Genomic DNA, 21,595 nt, shown 5'->3' with positions numbered 1-21,595 from the left:
GAAAAAACAAGACAAATTCCTGCAATTTACAGAATTCGGATCCTGATGATTATATGGATGTTTTAATATATACCAAAAAAGTAGATTTAAAAACATTCAAATTTTTTTATAGATGTAAAATTGTAAAATTTTATATTTTAAACTGTAAAAAGAATATGCATGATTAGTTATATTTTGGATTACTGTACTGAACCAACCAATCTCCTAATATACTTAAATTTCTAGTTTTTTTCTTCTATAACTTAAACTTAAGAATTTATGTTTGAAGAAAGATACAAAACATTGAATAGTCACACATATAAACCAAATTTGAACTTGTTGTATTCCTAATGCAGCGGATGGACCGTTCTAATTTTGACCGGATGGGTATTAGTGATATTTTCTGAAAAACATTTAGGTCGGTGAGATTCAATAATACTGTTACAAGATTGTAACGTTTTAGAAAACAAGAAATTAAGATGGAAAAATCAAAAGTAGAAAAATGAGAGCTAAATTGTTTGTTTCTTTGTAAGTTGACTGGTGAAAACAGAGTGGCGGTTTGGTCGGTCCGTAAATTAGGTGACTTTGTACGAATTTTTCCGGTGGCTCCCCAACTCTGACTTCCTCTTTCCCCTTTTTCTCTCCTTCACACTTTCCATTTTTTCCTTTGAAATAATATATTTCTGTAACGTTTGTTTTTTCAGTTTTTAAAAAGATTTAACTAAGCTTTGACTAATGACTTTATTTTCGCGTTTTTTGCAAAACAATAAAGGTATATATTCCTGAGTTTTTTTTTTGTAATAATATATTCTATGGTTGTTGGTGATTCTTACTGTACTTGAAGACTTGAGGTAAAGTAGGCCATCGTACTTGTTACGCCGACAAATAAATAAGGGATAATAAACTAATAAAGGTTTTCAAACCGGCAAAATAAAGCCCATGGGCTTTACAACTATTTACAGATTTAGCCAGGCCTATGGATTTCTACTTAATTTAAAAACAGTTCTAGGCTTCTAGCATCTTCTTCTTTTTCATTTTTTTTCCTTAAGAAATGTGGTTGTTTTCTCTTTTATGAAATTGGAAGGGTAAACAAACTCGAAAATGAAACAAAAAATTGTACATAGGGTAGGAGAGTTTTATGTTTTGGTTACAATTTCTCTCATTTTGTGTGTATAACAACCTCTCTCTCTTTGTCATCATATAAGGAACTTTAGATAAATTTGAAGTAATGATAAATGTAATGATATATGATGAAATTTAAAGTAAAAATCAAGTAACTCTAAAAATGAAAATATGTAAGTGAAAATAACTAGAATATAATTTTTCATTTTAAAGACGGTGGAAGTCAAAGCCTTCTAAATCTCATATATATCAACAAAGAGAAACTAAAACATAATTCTAACAAACACAGGGTGTGTAGTTAAGTTATTATTTTTACCATGAACTTACACAAGATAAAAAAAAAAAACATGAAGAGCGACGGAAAACAAAACAAAACAAAAAGACAAGAAGAGCATGGAAAACAATTCAAGGAGAGAGGGTTTTGTAGTTAGGATCAGAAACTCGGTTCTCGTAGAACCTTGCGATAAAAGAAGTGGCTCTTCTATCGACCCCTGGCTCAGCGATCCAAAGCCGACCATCTTCATCACTGGTCATGATTCTTGACCTTATGATCACTCCTTCGTCGCTCCAATTATCTCCACTGTTCGAACAGCACGGTAACAAAGCTCTTATCACTGAAAATGTTGACGTTTTCTTGCTCTTACCCATCTCGATTTATCTTATACATACAACCACTCTTCGAACATAAGCATACATCTAAGTGCACATATTTATAGGAAGGTAGAAAGAGAGAATATAGGAAGTAGCTACGAAATGGTGGTATACAAATACAACCTCTCGTGTATATAATATGCTCTTAATTAGCACGTACGTACACTGTACACATTCGTATATCTAACATATAATATGATCTATACGAGGTTTAAAATAACATTATTCTTTAAAGAAAATGCATCGGAGACCGACCGATGGATGCATGGCTGTAAAAGTGAAGAACTTCTTTTGAGACGAGAATAAATTCTCATATCCTTTGCATGTATGTGGAATGGAGGATTCAATCATATAGTTTAATTACTTTACAAGTATAAATAAATTATAGTAGTTAAAGTATGATAGTCTGCATCATATATTTAGTCCTAAAATAATCATTCCTATGTCTATTCTACCAAACTATATTCTTCAATATTAAGCTTTTGTCTTTTTATATTTGCTTATGCAAAATTGCAAATGATGGATTTGCAATTTAACCAATATTATTGATCATTCTACAAATGTAACTTTCAATGATATATTTTGTCATTTTTGTTGTTGTCGACCATATGCAATATGGATTTATAACCGGATGGTACCACATTGACGACACAACACTAACAAAAATTCTAAGCTAAATCATGGGATCACTTGTAGCCTATGTTGCATGGAAACGGGAGCGGGTACGCGGAAGCGGAATCGTTTAGAAGCGCTGAAGCGATATTTTAGAAAATTTTACGGAAGCGGTACGCGATGGAAGCGTATAGTATATATAAAGAATATATATATATATATATGTATATATATATAACTAAATATTAAACATTATATCATATTACAAGTTATATTAACCCCACAAATCTAATAAATAAATTTTAAAAAGAGAAATTGTTAAAAATGCCCCTTTTTCAATACCTCTTTTCAAAAATGCCCCCTTTGAGAGTCCATTTTTAAGTTTGCCCTCTTTTAATTTTTAATGACCATTTTACCCTTATTTGGAACAAAATTAGGTCCACAAAATACAAAATATTTTTTGGCAGGAAAAGTGATCCCGCAATTTTCCCGCCAAAACACTTGTAAAAACCTTTAAAATACCTTGTAAAATTTTCCCGTAAAAAATTTTCCCGCCAAAAAACTTTTTTTGCGGGAAAAGTGATTACGCAATTTTTTGGCGAAATTTTTTTGACGGGAAACTTTTTGGCGGGAAAAATTTACAAGGTATTTTAAAGGTTTTACGGAGTATTTACAAGTGTTTTGTAAGGTTTTACAATGTATTTTAAAAGGTTTTACAAGGTACTTATAAGGTTTTATAAGGTATTTATAACTTGTAAAACCTTATAAAAAACTTGTAAAACCTTATAACTTGTAAAACCTTATAAAATAGCTTGTAAAATCTTATAATATCTTATAAATACGTTGTAAAACCTTTTAAAATACATTGTAAAACCTTATAAATACCCTGTAAAAAACCTTTAAAATACCTTGTAAATTTTTCCTACCAAAAATTTAACGCCAAAAATTTGCGGAATCACTTTTCCCGCAAAAAACTTTTTTTGGCGGGAAAATTTTTTGGCGGGAAAAAATTTTACAAGGTATTTTAAAGGTTTTACAAGTTTTTACAAGTGTTTTGGCGGGAAAAATTGCGGGATCACTTTTCCCGCCAAAAAATATTTTGTATTTTGTGGACCTAATTTTGTTATATTTCCTTATATATTTGTGATATCTTTTATTAAATGAAGGGTAATTTAGTCATTTTGTACATAAAAAAGGGTATTTTTAAAAATGTACAGCCAAGGGGGCATTTTTGAAAAAGGGTATTGAAAAAGGGGCATTTTTGTGAGTCTCCCTTTTAAAAACTAAATTTAAAAATTAAACCAATTTTTACAACAAACAAAATCAAATAATTCAAGAAAAAAATTATAACACTATATTCATTCTTTTTTTAAATAACATCAAACAAAATCGTTTCAAATTATGTATATTATAGGTAAAAATATTATCAAACTCAAGTCTCTCGAAATTAATCTAAATTAATTAATCATTTATAATATCTCTCACATATTAGATTCATGTCATTGCTATTTTCTAAACATGATTTTGTTAAAAATAAAATACAAAGATTAGTATGCAAAATTTTTAGTTTGAGTTTGTTTGTATAAAGATAATAATTTCATGTTTTATTTGTAAAATTGAATTTATAAAATGGAAGCGCAAGCTTCCAAACCGGAATCGTAAGCTTCCAACGAGCTTCCAAAGTGGAATTTTTGGAAACGCGATGGAAGCGAGATTCCGAAAGCTTCCAAGAGCTTCCGATTCCGACTAAGATTCCGAAGCGGGAAACGGACCTCCGACGAAGATTCCGTGCTTCCTTCTTGTTACGGGACGTTTATTTTTTGGTAAAAGGCATGTTACTTAACGTATAAACAAAAGAAAAACAACTTATGTAAAATTAATAACTATACTATACTTAGAACATAATAACATCCCTTTTCAAGTGAAATATTTCATCCACCTGTTCAAAGAGTGTAAAATGTTTAAATAAATAAAAAAGAATTGGAAAAACAGGAAATACAGTAAGGAAAATAATTTGTCTTATCTTCTTTTTCTTCTGCGACCAGATGTTACAACACCTTCCTGAACCAAACTATAGGAACATAATTGAACATAGTTGAGTAGCATAAGAAGTCTGCCGCTCCTCCAAGAGATATTTGTCTGAACTCAAACTCTTGTTTTCCAATAATGTATACTATGTTTTTGGTGACATTCAAGTCGTCATCACAAAAAACAGCAAGTACTATCTTCTCATCTTTGATGAAGAAACTTACGTAAAGACCAAAGACAATACGGAATGTTGTATATACCAAGTTTTAAGAAGCTGCTCCACCACACAGCTGTGGTCTCGATCTTAGTACTCACCCATATCTCCATCTCTAGTGTATCAAAGCTCCAATGTAACACCGAAAGCTGTTCTTCTCTAACAACTGATAGAGCTATAGTATCACCGGGATGATTCTGAAACGGAAGACTCGGACGTTGATATCTTTCTGTTGTAAAGTCAAAACTTAGTAGTAAAACGTCATTGCCTTTTGTGGTGGAATTTTCAGATAAAGCAAGCCAGTAATTAAGTATTTCCCTTGAAAGACACGCCGCCACGAGATAATATGCCCCAATGAGCATTCCATGAATCAAGAAGCCTCCATGAATCAGAGCTAAACTTATAGATTTCCGAGTAATAATTATGTAACTGCCTCAAAATTTTGTAGTTATGGCACAATTTATTGCTTTCGTATCCTAGAACATACATATACAATCTCGTAACGCATTCTAGGGTTAATCCACCTGGTTTGACAAGTACAAGGATTCCATAGACAATGAGGGTTTTAGCCTTTCACGCTTGCCCAAAACTTAAGGTTATGTCGTTAACAATACACTTATTTGCGATGACTAATATATATGAGCAAGAATCTTCCGCTAGCTTGAACAAGTCTTTCCAATTCCTATGAGGTTTATATTTTCTAATTCTTGTTAAATTTTAATAAATGGAAACTAATTTGCAAAAGAAAATATTTATGGAGGTGTTGGGGATTCCTAATGCGTCAGCGCAGTTAAATTTCTCGATTCGAGTACAAGATTACATCCGTAAAATATTTATATATAATGTAGAATGTTTCTGTTGTAGTTAATTAGTTACCAGCTAATTAAGGTTTTACATTGTGATGATATTTTCACCAACCTAATTATATCTCTCTATACTCTTTTGCGTTTGTCTCTTCAGCTTTGGTATTTACATACACACACATATTTATGAAAAAAAACCATAGCAGGATTGATCTTATGATGTGAAAGTGACTAAACCACACATAAACAAAGGATTTTTGAGTAAGATCACCAAAACCTAGTTTCAAAAGCAAAAGAGGATTCAAGAGATAAACAAAGGAAGTTCAGCTACTCGGTTTATTAACCAAACAGGGACAACCCTAGTGATCTAGTTAAATTGACTAATCACCTTTTTCTTTTGCCTCCAGGATTCACTTTACCTTGCTGAATTTGAACCAGACTTGGTGCATAACTGACGAGACGTGGCCAATAGGAAAACGATCCCTCTGTAATAGCATTATAAACTTCTTTGTGTATATCCTCTCCGACAATGTAAAATCTGGTCATGTTTTGATCACTGTCTGTATCACAAAACACAACCATTTTTTTCTCCTCGTCCACCAAGAAACTCATCACATTCGTCATCCTTGGTACCATAAATTTACAGGAATCCACTACCAAGAAGTCGCTCCACGACAAGTCTTTGGCCTCATCGATTTTAGTATTGGTCACCCATATCTTCATCACTGATGTATCAGTAAGCTCATCAAACCTCTCATATAACAACGCAAGTTTCTCTTCTCTAACAGCCGATAAAACCCCAGTCTCCACAACATCATCAACATAACCACCACTCTGATAAGGAAGAGAGAGACGTCCAAATTTCTCTGTTGTGAAATCAAACCTGAGTATGAATTGGCGGCCTTTAGTATCTGAAGCAAACCAGTAAATATTTCCCTTCAATGTCACGCCCTTAGATATAAAGGAACAATTAGGAGAGTTGTCATAAAAACGCCTCCATGAATCAGAGTTAAAATCATAGATTTCATACTCAAAACCAAAGTCAATGTAGAAGTGGTAACACCTCAAGATTTTGTAGCCATAGCAAGATTTGCTGTTGTCGTATCCTAAAACAAACTTATGGTACATTGCAAAACGTGTGCTGGATTTGTATGGGATCCACCTGGTTTCACCAGTATAAGGGTTCCAAACCACAAGTCTACTGTCATTGGTGGTGCACAATAATAAACCGTTGCACTCACAGATTTCCAATATTTTGACATTTGCAGAATCCTTGAGACTGTTAAACATGCCTGTCATTTCAATGGGTGGATCAACGCTGCTGTGGATTCCAGAGAGATTGACACTAACTGAATAAACCCTGAAACCTATCAGTGAGAGCACCTCCCTTTCCGCTCTACCCACGTGCTTCTTGAGGAATTCCGGATCTTTGAATAAAGTGTACCACCGTTTGCAAGTAGGTTTCAACTTTTGTAGAGATCTGGCAGGAACTCTTGAGAGTATTTCCGATTCTAAATCTCGTGGAAGATTTGTAAACACCATTGTTTGTTTGTCTTGTGGTTTCTGACCTGATTTTACATAGAAAGTAAGCAACAATATGTTAGATATTAATTAATAAGGGCTTTAGGTAAACTTCTAGCTTATAGAAGAATTTAAGGACAGCTCATGCAAGATTAAGGAAGAAAACATGAGATGAACAGAGATAAAGAGCTGCTAGAATATAATTCTCAACAACTCATAACTTAGTAAATGACAAGGAAGAACACTAATCTCTATGATGATGATATTGATCCAACTAAAATCTCAGCAAAGCAAGATTACATGAATAGAATACCCAGAAGCATTATGCCTAGTTCAATAAAGAAGCTAAGAAATACTTTAGGTTTCATTGTTCCAAAGTCCAACGTCTCGCTCCTTGAGCTCATTTTCCACCACTTCTTTTTCTCAATTTCCATGAAGCACCCAAGCAGAGAAACAACGATTAAAAACTCATTATCACAACTGTGGAGGAAGTCAAAATAGTCGCAAAATTGAACAAACTACGAAACCAATCTAACCGATAATTATCTAATCCAAGCATTGGAGATCAGTTAAACCCTAGAAAACATGAAATTTAGAACAACCACAGAATAAGGAATCAAAAACAGAAAAATAGGAACAGTTAGATAGAAGAAGAGCTTACACAAACGAACAAGAGTAAGGATCAGGCGGAGAAAAAGTGGGGATCAGTGTCTTCACCGGAGAAACAAAGCAATGAAGATATATATTTAGGTCGAAGGTTGAGGGAGATTGGCTGATACGTATCTTCATTACGTGATATAATTTTGATAGGCAAGTAGTTCCGCTGGTTTCGGTCAACCGCGTCGGTTGGACCGAAATTATTTTTACCGGTTTAACAAAAAAAAATTCGTTGCATTCGAGTTTTCAATATTCTCAAGTTTTCGTATTTGTAAAAAAAACTGTACTTGATTTTTTTGCTTTTATCGACTTATGCTTTCCCAACCTGACTATGTTTCTTAATCTTCAATGTTTTGATGGATATACGTATCCTACTACATATAATCATATAGATCCTAAAATTTTCATATGTCAACAAAAGTTTTAAAATTGCGGAGAAACTTTCATCCGTTTCATAGACTTATCTTTGACCAAAGCAGTAAGATTTATGTGAAAATATGTTTTGTATTTGAAATTTTACAAAAAAGATTATCTTAACAAGTATGTTAAGTTATTATTTTATTTTTTCTAAAACATATTTTAGATGTGCTCAACAACTAAACAACATTTGAGTAAAGAAGATGACCTCTCAATCTCGGTTTAATTTTAGACCCAAAAGATGCCATCATTATCTCATGTCATATCTACATGTTCACATTACTGAACACACAACAAATGAGTAAAACTATTCAGAATCGAATTTTGGGCAAGTTGAACCATGATATAGGCTCCGATTGTTTGTTTTCGTTTACGTTTCCATGTTATAAAAATTCTTACTATTATAACATGGATACAAATTAAAAAGGCAAAGACAGTAAGTACATTTAGGTGTCTTAATCACCTTTGCTTCAAATGAAAAAAAAGAAGCATATAACTTATCTCTGATTTCAATTGAAACTCAATGATCCTTATAAACCACGGGTGAGATACCAAAAGATAAAATGAAAAGCTGATCTCAGAGCCGAATTATGACAAACGAAACAAAAGAAATTACATTGCCCTGATTTAAACCAATCTTGGTACATAACCAAAGACAGTTAGGCAACATGTTATGCCTTCAAAATCTACAAAATAAAAACCGGAAGATACTTTGTATTCATCTTCTCCAATAATGTATACCTTGTTATCTCTGTCACAACACACGGCAACTTTCTTCTCCTCGTAGATGAAGAAACTCATTCGACACGAAAACATAGGGAGATGAGGTTCTAAATCCACTATTAAGAACTTTCTCCATGACACAAATGTTGTATCAATCTCTTTGGTCATCCATATTTCCACCTTTAGTGTCTCGCTACTCTGATATAACAACGAAAGATGTTCTTCTCTAAAAACCGAGAGAGCCATGGTATCAAAACAATCTGCTTCCTGATGAAAGGGAACACACAAATGTTGAAATCTCTCTGTTGAAAAATCAAAACTAAGTATAGAGTAGTCGTTAACTCCTCTTCGATTAGACACGTACACCCAATAAGCATTTCCCTTCAATGACACGCCATAAGATTTTAAGCAACCTTCGGGAGTGATGACATCAAGATGCTTCCATGAATTAGAGCTAAAATCATATAGTTTCAATTCTAAGTCGCCTAGGGGAGTGACACCAAGATTTCTCCTCCATGAATTAGAGCTAGAATCATTGATTTTCAATTCTAAGTCGCCTTCGGGAGTGACATCAAGATCCTTCCATGCATTCTTGATAGTTTCCAATTCTTGTTCGTATAAATCCGGAAAACTCAAGATTTTGTAGCTATGGCACACGTCCCTGTTGTCGTATCCGAGAACATAGGCCTCATCTATCCTACCACGATTTTGCAGTTGCAACCATCTGGTTTGCCCCGAAAACGGGTTCCAAACCACTAATCGGTTTTCCTTGGTGGTGCATAGCAATAAACCATCACAGTGAAATGCTTGAGATATAATGGCTTCTGAAGCTAAACTCCCCTTCAAACAAGGGAGCGACGTCCATGTTAATTCCATGGAGATTGGAGCTCACTGAATAAACCCTAAAATTCATTAGCATAAGAGCATGGTACTGCCTTGCTGATTTAGCAAAATGTTTTTTGATGAATCCTTGATCTTTGAGTAAAGCGTACAATCTTTTGCAAGTAGATCGTAATCTTCTTAGAGATGTCACCGGAACCTTAGAAAAAATCTCCTCTATCACATCTTGTGGAAGATCGAAGATTAACTTTGTTTCTCTTACGATTTCTGACCTCATCTTACATAGGAGACAGCGACAGTAAGGTAGATCTTAGTTAGGGTTTTAACCTTCATGCAAGCCCACTCTTTTTTGTTTTCCCACCAGAAGACGGATTTCATTGGTTTCATAGGTGAAATTTGTAAAACACAATTAAAAATCTTTTAAAACATGACAGATAAGATTTTCTTACCAATACCAAAAGATTACATAGCAATAAATAATTATGCCTTTTTTTTGTTCAAATAAATAATTAATCTTGTATTTTTTTTTTAATTTCAGAAAGTATAATTTCTGCATATACACACTTTACTTTTTTTCTTCTTCTTTTCTTAATTTAAGACTATTGTAAATTTTTCCTTTTTATTCTATGGTTAGTTGCCTAGCTAAAATAAGTAGATTTGTTTTGTAGTTTACCTTTTATGACTTATAATTAAAATTTGATATTGTTAAAACGTGTCATAATCTGATTAAACTTACACATGTTTAGATATCATTGTGTAGATTGATAAATCAGAAATCTAAAATTTTATCTCAACTTGGAATTTTAGATTAAAAATTACGATTTTATTGTTGTTAATGTATTATTTATGGAATAAAATAGAATTAATTAGATTAAAAAAAGGTAATGTGGTTTTTAATCTAATCTAAAACAACCTTATATATCATACTAGTGTAATGGCCCTTGCTTTGCACGGCCTAAATACCAAACTTTAGAGATGGTAAGAACTATAATGTAATAACACAACAGAGCTCTATATCAGTCTCATCACTTATCCTTTTTCTAAGTAAATCTTAACATAGATCATGAAATCACAGATTTTAATGAGACTTTAGAAAGACCCACAAAATTGTACCTTATCATCCACAAGAAGAAAATTCATTCCTGTGAATTTCTCTGGTTTATGTTTTTGTGGAAATCCCCAAAGACAAACACTTAGACCATCAGCAGTGGCAAATGTGTTTGTGTGAGTGTAAGTGTTTTTTTAGTATTATAATTTAAAGCAAAAGAGAAAAGAGAGAGAGAAATAAAGAAAGAGAGAGAGAGAGAGAAAGTGTTGCATCCGAATGCAACTTTGCACCCGAGTTCCGCTTCTTACACAACTTTTCCAATATTTCACAATTAAAAAATACACACACCCGACACAAACTTGTACCGTTGTGTTTGCTCTTATCACCTTGATTTTTCCAAAGATTAATTACTAGAGTTATTTGAGAGATATGTGTAATATTGAGCGGCATAATTGGAGATTGGAATTTGGAATATGAACCTGCAAATAAAAAGTTGTTTTTGTTAAATAGAGAAAATTTTATGAGCAGAGAAACTTATGAAATTTGGATAAGAGAATAGACCATGTGGATCAGTGGGTTAACACAGTAATGCCAAAAGTCTAAAATTTGCAGACACAATAACATCAAATCACTAGAGAGAAGATAATTGAACTATAACGAAATTTATAAACTTGAAAAATCCGAAAACTTGCATAGAGGAAGAGACATGTGATTGATGATGAACCCTAAAAGTAAATCATGTAACACCATCATACCCTATAGATGAATTGGAATCCAAGAAGGAAATGATGGGAAGAGGGGAGGCAAAGTAAGAGGCGGAAGAAATAATGTTTTTTTCCAATTGTTGAAGAGGAAAAGTGATAAAGTGGGGAATATAGATCGTGGAAAAAAGCGAGCAGTTGAATTTTTTTTTTGTCGTAATTTTTTTTTTAATTTAATAAGTTTTTTTTTTAAATTTAATAATAAGGTTTTTTCTGTTACAATCCTGAAAGGTGAAAAAATGAGACTTATGACAAGTGTCAAAAGGAGAATGTGGCAGTTTTTTGTGAATTGACTCGTGACTTATCAGATATAGATAGATTCTCTCCTGCAGTTTCTTGTCAAATTAGGGTTTTGTTCTGCTCGATTACTGAGGTTTGCTGCTCTCAAAATATCTGATCAGTGCTAAGTAAATTTCAAATCAAAGTGTTTACTCAGGGCAGGACTACATCAATCAGAGAAATCATGTTTGCAGTTGAAAATATTTCTATGGAAGTCGAACCGGCGATCAACGAGTCGTCATCGTCACTGTCGTCATCTGGTAGTAGCTGCGGTCACTGGTATGTTCGTTACGGAGTCTGCATCGCCTGTAAATCAACGGTAAATAAACGCCAAGGCCGAGCATTCGATTATCTCGTCCAAGGTTTGCAGCTAAGCCACGAAGCAGCAGCGTTCACGAAGCGCTTTACAACGGAATTCTATTGTCTCAATGAGAAGAAGCTTCACCTTGTCCTTGACTTGGACCACACGCTTCTCCACTCTATTAGGGTTTCAATTCTCTCAGAAACAGAGAGGTATCTAATCGAAGAAGCGTGTTCAACTACAAGGGAAGATCTGTGGAAGTTGGACATCGATTACTTGACAAAGCTACGCCCTTTTGTTCACGAGTTTTTGAAGGAAGCCAACGAAATGTTCACAATGTATGTTTATACAATGGGTACTAGAGTATACGCCGAATCATTGTTGAAGCTGATTGATCCCAAGAGAATTTATTTTGGGGATCGAGTGATAACAAGAGACGAGAGTCCTTATGTGAAGACACTTGATTTGGTTTTGGCTGATGAGCGTGGAGTGGTCATTGTGGATGATACGCGTGATGTTTGGACCCATCACAAGAGTAACCTAGTAGAGATTAACGAGTACCACTATTTCAGAGTCAATGGCCCAGAAGAGTCAAAGTCTTACACGGAGGAGAAGAGAGACGAGAGTAAAAACAGTGGTGGATTGGCCAATGTTCTGAAATTACTTAAGGAAGTTCACTATGGATTCTTCAGAGTCAAGGAAGAGTTAGAGTCACAAGACGTGAGGTTTATGCTACAAGAAATAGATTTCAAACTTCTCACAAAAGACGCCTGATGTGCGTGGAGTGGTCATTGTGGATGATACACGTGATGTTTGGTACCATCACAAGTGTAACTTAGTGGAGATTAGCAAGTTCAACTATTTCAGAGTCAATGGCCAACGAGAGTAAAAGTATTACTCGGAGGAGAAGAGAGGTGGACTGGCCAATGTGGATTCTTCAGAGTCGAGGAAGAGTTAAGACTCATAGGACATGAGTTTGCTGCTGCAAGAAATAGACTTCAAAGTTGCCAAAGAAGATCCAGTTGTTTCTGCTTCTGTCTTTTCTAATGGGATTCATTATGTAGAAACTTCATTTTTTTGTTTTCTGCAAGAAACAGGGTATGATTTATGAAGGTTCATGTATTGATGTTTAGTTTCTCTAATATATGGTCAATGCAATATTATACACTCTATAAGCGTCCTGTCTAAACTTATGCCCAAATCACAGTGTTCCATCGGAGATTTAAGAGAATTTCTGTTTTTTATTTGGATTTCACAGAATGCTGCTCTTATTTAGATGTTGAGGTCACTGTAAGAAAAGCAATGTAATAAAGCATCACCTTTATTTTACATATGATATAAGTACCATTAGTCTTCAATGTATCGTTGGTCTGTGTTACTTATGAAACAACATGAACATATATATATATATATTTTTTTTGGTAAAAGAACATGAACATATATGTTTGTGTTTAGATAGACAATGTCAAACCTTTAAGAACAGAGGCTGAGAGCTGCTCTGCAGGACAGGGAGATCAATCATTTGTATGTGTACTTGTGGTCAAATGGTTTCATTATATAAGATTCTGCTTACGTGATGATACTCTCTCCAAGATATGAACGTGGCTAAAAGCAGAACAATGTATCTGAGTAAAGATCACTAGATAACACATCCAAATTCAAAAGCAAAAGAAGAGGGACAAGAAAAGCTTAATCCAGTTACTCTGTTTATCAACTAAATAGAAACAAACAACACCTTGAATAATTGACTAATCTTAGCTCAAAGAAACATCACCAAAACCAGAAGAAAGAAAGAAACTAAGTAATTCGTTTAACTAACCTCTTCTTGTTTCCCTTTCTTTTGTCTTTTGGGTGTATTTTCGTGAATGTGAACCAAGCTTGGAAGATAACTGAGGAGAAGTGGCCAATTGAAATGGGATCCCTTTATAGTCTCTTTATAAACTTCTTTATATGTAGTCTCTCCAACAATGTAGACTCTGGTCTTATCTTCATCATCCATGTCTCTATCACAACACAATGCCACTTTATTCTCCTCGTCCAACAAGAAGCTTGACACATTATTCACACTTGGTAAACTAAATCTATCATAATCCACTGTTAAGACGAAGTTGCTCCACGTCAAGTCTTTGGCCTCATCAATCTTATTGGTGACCCATATCCTCATCTCATTTGACAACGCTTGAATATTCTGCTGTAACACCGCAAGTTTTTCTTCCCTAACAACTGATAGAACCGCAGTTTCTTCAGAATCAAAACTTTGATACGGAAGAGGGAGACGCTCAAATCTCTCTGTCTTGAAATCAAAATACAGCATGAAAAATCCTGTTTCTTGTTCTCCAGCAACAAAGTAAGTATTTCCTTTCAAAGACATGCCATTGCAGAATAAGCCCCAGTTATGAGTGCAGTCATCAAGAACCCTCCATGAATCAGAGCTAAAGTCATAGATCTCAAATTCACCAACACAAACATTCTGGTCGTTGTAATAAAAGCAATACCTCAAGATTTTGTGGCTATGGTAAGAAGACTTGCTGTTTACGTATCCAAGACAATACAAATCCTCACTCCGGTAACAATCACTGCGTTTGATCCACCTGGTTTGACCGGTACGTGGGTTCCAAACAACGAGTCTAGTGTTTTCCTTAGTGGAGCATAATATTAAACCGTCACAGTGAAAGATTTTGGTTATTTTCAAATCTTCTGATATCTTTAGGTTAGTTTACCTGTAAACTCGAGAGATGGGTCACCGCTGTTGTGAATTCCATGGAGATCGTCGGTAATTGAATAAACGCCGAAATTACTATGTAACATCAACCTCCTTTCTGATTTACCAAAGTTCTTCTTCACGAATCTCGGATCTCTGAATAAAGCGTACCATCGTTTGCATGTAGTTTGCAACTTTGCTAGAGACTTGGTCGGAACCCTAGAGAGTATTTCCGATTCTAGTTCGTGTGGAAGATCAGAAATCATCATCTTCTTTCTCATTGTTACTGATCTGGTAGCTCGAGGAAGAAAGCGTATGGGAGAATCAATGTGTATAAAATTAGGGCATTGGTTACAAATCCGACATTTATTTACAAAAAGCCCATTTGCTAGTCCATTAGCTTCAGAAATGTGTTTGATTTGAAGTCTCTCTTCTTTCAACTAGAGTCGACATTCTGTTAATCGGTTTGGATTATTCGAAATTAGGGTTTTTGGATTTCAGAAAATAAATCCATTCGAAATAGAATTTTTGTTTCTGTTTGAGAGTTTTTTATGATCTAGAAAATAGCTAATTAATATAATAATGAAAAATAAAGAATTAACTGATTTTAGTTAAGATAGTAGAATTTAATATAACTATTTTCTATATATAATATTGAAAATTTTATTTATTTTAAATAATTTTGGTTAATTTAGTATAAGAAGGTTTTATTCCATTCAGATTGTTTTACAATTGGGTTCGAATTCGAGAAGGCAATGTACGTGGTCTGCAAGACTTCAATAGAGTAGTTGGAAATATAGGGAGGTCAGGAGATCAATCATCTGTATGTATAGTTGTGGTTAAATGGTTTCATTGAATAAGATTCTGCTTACGTACGTGATGATATTCTCTCCAAGACCCATCGTCATTTGATGTGATATAAGCAGAACATTAATGTATTTGTGTAAAGATCAATAAACCAACCATCCAATTTCAAAAGCAAAAGAAGGACAAGAAAAACTTCATCCAGTTACTCTGTGTTTCTAAACTAAAAAGAAAATCATTGACTAATCTCTTTCGAAGAAACATCACCCAAACTAGAAGAAAGAAAGAAATAAACTAGGTTATTCATTCGACTAACCTCCTTTGATTTCATTTTCTTCTGCCTTTTTGGGTAAAACAAAAAACAAAAAACGAAAGAAAGAAAGAAACTAGGAAATTCATTCCACTAACATCCTTTTGATTTCATTTTCTTCTGCCTTTTTGGATATATTTTTCTGAATGTTAACCAAGCTTGGAACATAACTGAGGAGAAGTGGCCAATTGATATCTGATCCCTTTGTACTTTCTTTATAAACTTCTTTATATATATATATATCCTTTCCAACAATGTAGATTCTGCTCCTACGTCCATCTTTCATGTCTACGTCAGAACACACTGCCACTTCATTCTCCTCTTCCAACAAGAAGCTTGTCACATTCACCAGAAATGGTAAATTAAATTTACCATAATCCACTGTTCAGAGGAAGTCGCTCCCTCCACGACAAGTCTTTGGCCTCATCAATCTTATTTGTGACCCAAATCCTCATCTCATCTGAAAATGCAAGAATACTCTGGTGTAACACCACAAGCTTTTCGTCCCCAACGACTGATAGAGCGGCGGTATCTTCAGCATTAAAACTCTGGTATGGAAGAGGGAGACGCCCAAATCTCTCTGTCTTGAAATCAAAATACTGCAAGAAAAAGCCATTATCTTTATTTCCAGAAACTCAGTAAGCATTTCCTTTCAAAGACATGCCACTGGAAAATACGACCAAGTCACGAGTGATGTAACCAAGATCTCTCCAAGAATTAGTGCTAAAGTCATAGATCTCAAACTCAGCATCCATGAGGTTTTGGTCGTTGTAATAAATGCACGACCTCAAGATTTTGTAGCTATGGCAAGATGTGCTGCTTCCGTATCCAAGAGCATACCTATCATTATTCTGGTAACATTTTCTGGGGTTAGATACATCTAGTTTCACAGGTACAGGGATTCCAAACCACAAGTCTAGTGTTTCTCTCCGTAGTGCATAATATCAAACCGTCGCAGTAAAAGATATTAGAAATGTCAACAGCTTCTGAATCATTTAGCTTGATGAGTTTACCTGTAACCTCCATAGCTGGATCAACTCTGTGGTTAATCCCTTGGAGATTGACGCTGTTTGAATAAAGCCTCAAATTCATCAGTACGATCATTTCCCTTGTTGCTGCTTTACCAAAGTTCTTCTTGACGAATCTCGGATCTCTGAATAAAGCGTACCATCGTTTGCAAGTAGTCTTCCATTTTGCTAGAGACTTCGCCGGAACCCTATAAAGTATTTCCGATTCCAAATCGTGTGGAAGATCGGAAATCATCATTTGCTTTCTTATTGTTTTTGATATGATAGCTGGAGGAAGATAGCGTAGAAGAGTGTATATACAAAAATTAGCCCTTACCATTCATTGAAAGCTCACTAATTTTGTTTATAAAAAGCCCACTGGATTTTGTATACAAGCCCATTAGCTTCACAGATGTCTTTGATTTGAACCCTTTTTTTTTTTTGCGAGTCGGTTTTCCGCAAAAAGCAGTCGTTGCCTCGTTGTTTGTGTAACACGTGTCAAGAACCACTTAACACGAATCCAAAATCGAGAAGCCAAAAGAAGCTGGTACTCGCCACGTAGTTAGCCACGCGTCATAAGCCTATCTCTTCTTCAACTAATACATAAAGAGAAGCAATCACAGCACCATTCCTCGGAGAACACATCACAATAAACAGAGGTATTTTCTTTCTTCTGAAACTTGATTACTATCTATCAAATACTGCTCATTCCTGCGCGACAAAGAGAAAGAGAGAGCTAGATTATAAGTTATATAATCATATAATACTTTGTGTTCACTTAGTGTAATAAAAATGGGGGTAACAGAGAGAAGAGTGTACGGTTTGGTTATGGTATCTATGGTACTTATAGCTATTGCAACGATGTGTTGTGTCCAAGCTACGATCGAGGAAGAAGCGGCTAAGGATGAATCATGGACTGATTGGGCCAAGGAAAAGATCGGTCTCAAGCACGAAGACAACATCCAACCCACTCACACCACCACAACCGTCCAAGACGACGCTTGGAGAGCGAGTGAAAAAGCCGAGGACGCAAAAGAGGCGGCTAAACGCAAAGCAGAGGAAGCGGTTGGAGCCGCAAAGGAGAAAGTGGGATCGGCTTACGAGACAGCTACATCGAAAGCTGGCGAGGGTTTGGGTTCCCTGAAAGAGAAGGCCTCGCAGGGTTACGACTCGGCTGGTCAAGTTAAGGATGACGTGTCTCACAAGTCAAAACAAGTTAAAGATAGCTTGTCCGGAGATGAAAACGATGAGTCTTGGACTGATTGGGCCAAAGAGAAAATCGGAATCAAGAACGAAGACATCAATAGCCCTAACTTGGGAGAGACGGTATCGGAGAAGGCTAAAGACGCTAAGGAGGCTGCTAAACGCAAAGCGGGTGATGCTAAGGAGAAGTTGGAGGAAACGGTTGAGGCAGCGAAAGAGAAGGCGAGCGATATGACGAGTGCAGCTAAGGAGAAGGCAGAGAAGTTGAAGGAGGAAGCAGAGAGAGAGAGTAAGAGTGCGAAGGAGAAAAGTAAGGAAAGCTACGAGACTGCGAAATCTAAAGCCGATGAGACTTTGGAGTCTGCAAAAGATAAGGCGGCGCAGAGTTATGACTCAGCTGCGCATAAATCGGAGGAAGCTAAAGATACCGTGTCACACAAGTCAAAACGTGTTAAAGAGAGCTTGACCGACGATGATGCTGAGCTCTAAAAAGTTGGGAGAAACTTACCTATGTGTTGAACAGTGTTAGATGTTGATCTTGCTTTTCTTGTTACAGATGTTTAATTATGTATCATGTTTTAATCTTTTTCATGTTTTAATAGTTTTGTTTTGTTGTGTATCTGTTGATCTTTTGGGATATACACATTACGTTATGAATTAAGAGGCTAGATGCAACTAATCGGACCCATTAGTGAGGCATGGTGGCCCAAGTATTGTAAGGTCAGAAGCAGCAAGCTTGCTAAACGACGTCGTCATTCCTTTGGTCAGAAGACAATGATGTTTGCAGGCTTGCAGCCGACGTTTTTAGCAAGTAGGCTTTGATGTTGCAACGACGCCGTTTCGTAGTATTGAGAAGAGGATCCAAACCAATACACCGATTAGCCATTAACCTTAAGCCATTGCCATCACTTATTTATTTACTAATCTGGCCACATGGATTAACATAAGACCAGACACGTAGATCGTATATTTATTAAACTTAGCCTTTATTTTATCTTTTTGGCTTTTGCCCCCACTCCAGTGGTCGAGTAGTGGGTGGTGAGAAGAAGTTGATTGCTCACATCACAAACTTAATTATAATAACATTACCTTACGCTCTTTTTAATCATAAGGTGGTTAACTTTTCCAAATTGAATTAAACTAATAACCTCGACACGACTCTTCGTTCCTACTTTGCTTACAATTATTGGAACTGTAATCATCTAAGGTGAAAATTAATATATTCTACATACACTTTTTGGGGTGATGTCAAAATTGTGACGCGATAGCTTTTGCTTTCTTCTTTCTTGTTCCCAAGGGTTGGAGATTCCATAGCGCGTCAAGCAACACTATTATTTAGCGTACAATATTACATATTATATTTTATCACATCCTATACTAATATTTGGGAAGTACATCCTAAGGATCATAACTTAAATTTTGTAAGAAATTACAATATATGCCATTATATAATTCTAATCATAAAATTTATTCCATGTCACTAATATATATAAACGGGTCAACGGGTCAACGGATTTAAAGATATTAAAAGATTTTGTTTATATAATACATAATTAATATAATTCGAGAATATTATATACTAATCAATATTAGAGATTATATAATACATAAAAATGTTATATAATACATAAAAAGATTTTGTTTATATAATACATAAAAATGTTATATACTCATATACTAATATATTATTCGAAAATATTATTGAAAATTGAAAATGTTATTCAAAATGTTATATAGTAATCCATTATTCGAACATCTTATAAAAAATGTCATTGAAAATGTTAATGAAAATGATATATCATTGAAAACATTTTATATCAATCCAATTTATAAAAAATAAAAAATGCTATTTTGAATTATAATACTCATATAGTTCGAAAATGTTATATAAATTGAAAATGTTATATAATTCTCCATTTTTTGAAAATGTTACTAAAAATTGAAAATGTGTCTACATTCTTATATCTAAACAAAATTTATTTTCAACTACAATTCGTAATCTTTGACAATATTTTCAGTTTTCTAAACATTTGTTATCATCAATTTCGTTGTTTTTGATTAAGCTAAACAATACAATATTTTTAGTTTCCTAAATCTTTGTTTCTGACTTCAGTTGATTATATTGTTTAGGTAGTATGATTAGCTTAATCAAAAACCATAATCATAATTAATCCACGTCGCTAGCATTATTCATTTTTTAATTACGCGGGTCATTGGGTCATCAGATGGGTTTAATTATACTACCTAAACAATATAATCACATAATCTACATATACATTTTTAGAGGGGATTTTGGTTTTTAATTCATTTGGGTCAGGTTTTGACCCAGTTTAATTCTGTTCGGATCTTAGATAAGATAATTAAGGAAAGTTTTTAAAGAAAAACGACACTAATTAGTAATAAATTCGTTTTTTTTTTTTTGAAAAAATAATAAATTCGTTTTTCATATTTAATATCACAAAAAATCTTTTTTGATAATATTTTCTGATTTAGGCAACAGAATATGATTAATTTATGACAATAAAACTATAAAATCTATATTATCCTAAAAGCGAATCCCTAAAATAACGTTAACAGGAAACTAATTGCACCAACTAATCTAAATAAATAGCATATTACTAAATCGCAATTGTGTCATCAATCATTTCTAATAATAGTTGGTATAAAATTTAGAGAATATCTCAATTTTTTATTCGCGAATTAGCATTAAATATTTGAATTAAAGATTACACGTTTAACAAACTTGCCAAAATCTCAACATATTATCTTTAACGACACAATTAGGGTTAGTTAATATTTAAATCCCCAACGAATTATAGAAATATATTAAATACTCAAATAAACGCATAATCCTAGCATATTCCAATTAACAATATAAAAGATTTACTTCCTAATATCTTGCGGCAGTTATTATTTTTTTTTCCGAAGATTTCTATGAATTACCGAAACCTAATTAGTTTTCCTATAAATACTAAACACCTAAACTCCATTTACCATCACCAAACACAAAACTTGGATGATTTCTCTTTCTTTGTTCTTTCTTTGTTGTTTCTTTCTCTAGCTAAAATATTTATTGTTTTTCTTTCTTCTTTTCATTTCTCTACAACTAAAAAATTCTAGATTTCTTCACAATATGTATCACTAATATATATTTCGTATTGTTTTTTGCAGTTCAATTGTAACCGCCCATTCATGGCAATTAAGAGTGGCATCAGTGCATCGAAAAGTATGTATTTTTCGTTTTTGATTATGGTCAAACTGGGTTTTAGATTCATCATATGTAAATAATCTCATAACTAAATTTTACTAAAATTTTGCTAATCTCTATCTACTTAACATTTTTGAAGTACAAATTTGCTCCTCTAATCGGGTCGGGATTTTTTTCTGATTTTGACCCAGAAATCTTCAATCGGATCTTTCCTTAAAATATGGCAAAATTTAAAAACGAAAATACCTAATAAAATATAAATTATATATATTTTCTCAACTAATTACTATATTTGAACTATTTATTTATGGTATATTCTTTACAATTTTTATAGATTAGGAAATCAAATATGATAATTTAATGATAATATAACAAATTTGAGCTAATTTTCTAAAACCTCTTTACC

At 34.0% G+C, this 21,595-nt stretch overlaps 6 protein-coding genes across 6 annotated transcripts; 2 read left to right on the top strand and 4 right to left on the bottom strand.

Annotated features, from left to right (window-relative positions):
* Window positions 1–4,202: 4,202 nt before the first annotated feature.
* LOC9319133 (putative F-box/kelch-repeat protein At3g17570) lies at window positions 4,203–7,015 on the bottom strand. Its single transcript, XM_002883021.2, has one exon. It carries the CDS (start codon window positions 6,949–6,951, stop codon window positions 5,794–5,796), a length of 1,158 nt encoding a protein of 385 aa, XP_002883067.1. The 5' UTR covers window positions 6,952–7,015; the 3' UTR covers window positions 4,203–5,793.
* A 1,478-nt stretch (window positions 7,016–8,493) lies between these two features.
* LOC9321283 (putative F-box protein At3g17560) lies at window positions 8,494–9,912 on the bottom strand. The gene is given in 2 exon segments (XM_021033500.1): window positions 8,494–9,556; window positions 9,558–9,912. Coding segments are annotated over 2 exon segments (1,212 nt in total). The 5' UTR covers window positions 9,845–9,912; the 3' UTR covers window positions 8,494–8,631.
* A 1,779-nt stretch (window positions 9,913–11,691) lies between these two features.
* Window positions 11,692–13,276, top strand: LOC9319132 (RNA polymerase II C-terminal domain phosphatase-like 4). The gene has a single exon (XM_002885170.2). The coding sequence runs from the start codon at window positions 11,840–11,842 to the stop codon at window positions 12,728–12,730; it is 891 nt and encodes a 296-aa protein (XP_002885216.1). The 5' UTR covers window positions 11,692–11,839; the 3' UTR covers window positions 12,731–13,276.
* Window positions 13,277–13,478: 202 nt separating this feature from the next.
* Window positions 13,479–15,102, bottom strand: LOC9319131 (putative F-box/kelch-repeat protein At3g17540). The gene is given in 3 exon segments (XM_021033504.1): window positions 13,479–13,810; window positions 13,812–14,671; window positions 14,674–15,102. Coding segments are annotated over 3 exon segments (1,182 nt in total). The 5' UTR covers window positions 14,939–15,102; the 3' UTR covers window positions 13,479–13,753.
* A 662-nt stretch (window positions 15,103–15,764) lies between these two features.
* On the bottom strand, window positions 15,765–17,306 carry LOC9321282 (F-box/kelch-repeat protein At3g17530). Its single transcript, XM_021033498.1, is given in 3 exon segments — window positions 15,765–16,174; window positions 16,176–16,643; window positions 16,645–17,306. Coding segments are annotated over 3 exon segments (1,260 nt in total). The 5' UTR covers window positions 17,119–17,306; the 3' UTR covers window positions 15,765–15,856.
* Window positions 17,307–17,440: 134 nt separating this feature from the next.
* LOC9321281 (late embryogenesis abundant protein, group 3) lies at window positions 17,441–18,647 on the top strand. The gene has a single exon (XM_002885169.2). The coding sequence runs from the start codon at window positions 17,571–17,573 to the stop codon at window positions 18,468–18,470; it is 900 nt and encodes a 299-aa protein (XP_002885215.1). The 5' UTR covers window positions 17,441–17,570; the 3' UTR covers window positions 18,471–18,647.
* Window positions 18,648–21,595: the final 2,948 nt, after the last annotated feature.

Source organism: Arabidopsis lyrata (genome assembly GCF_000004255.2).
Source record: "Arabidopsis lyrata subsp. lyrata unplaced genomic scaffold ARALYscaffold_3, whole genome shotgun sequence".
Classification (NCBI taxonomy): domain Eukaryota; kingdom Viridiplantae; phylum Streptophyta; class Magnoliopsida; order Brassicales; family Brassicaceae; genus Arabidopsis; species Arabidopsis lyrata.
Note: the sequence above shows the minus strand (reverse complement) of the source record. Positions and strands in the feature narration are given on the sequence as shown.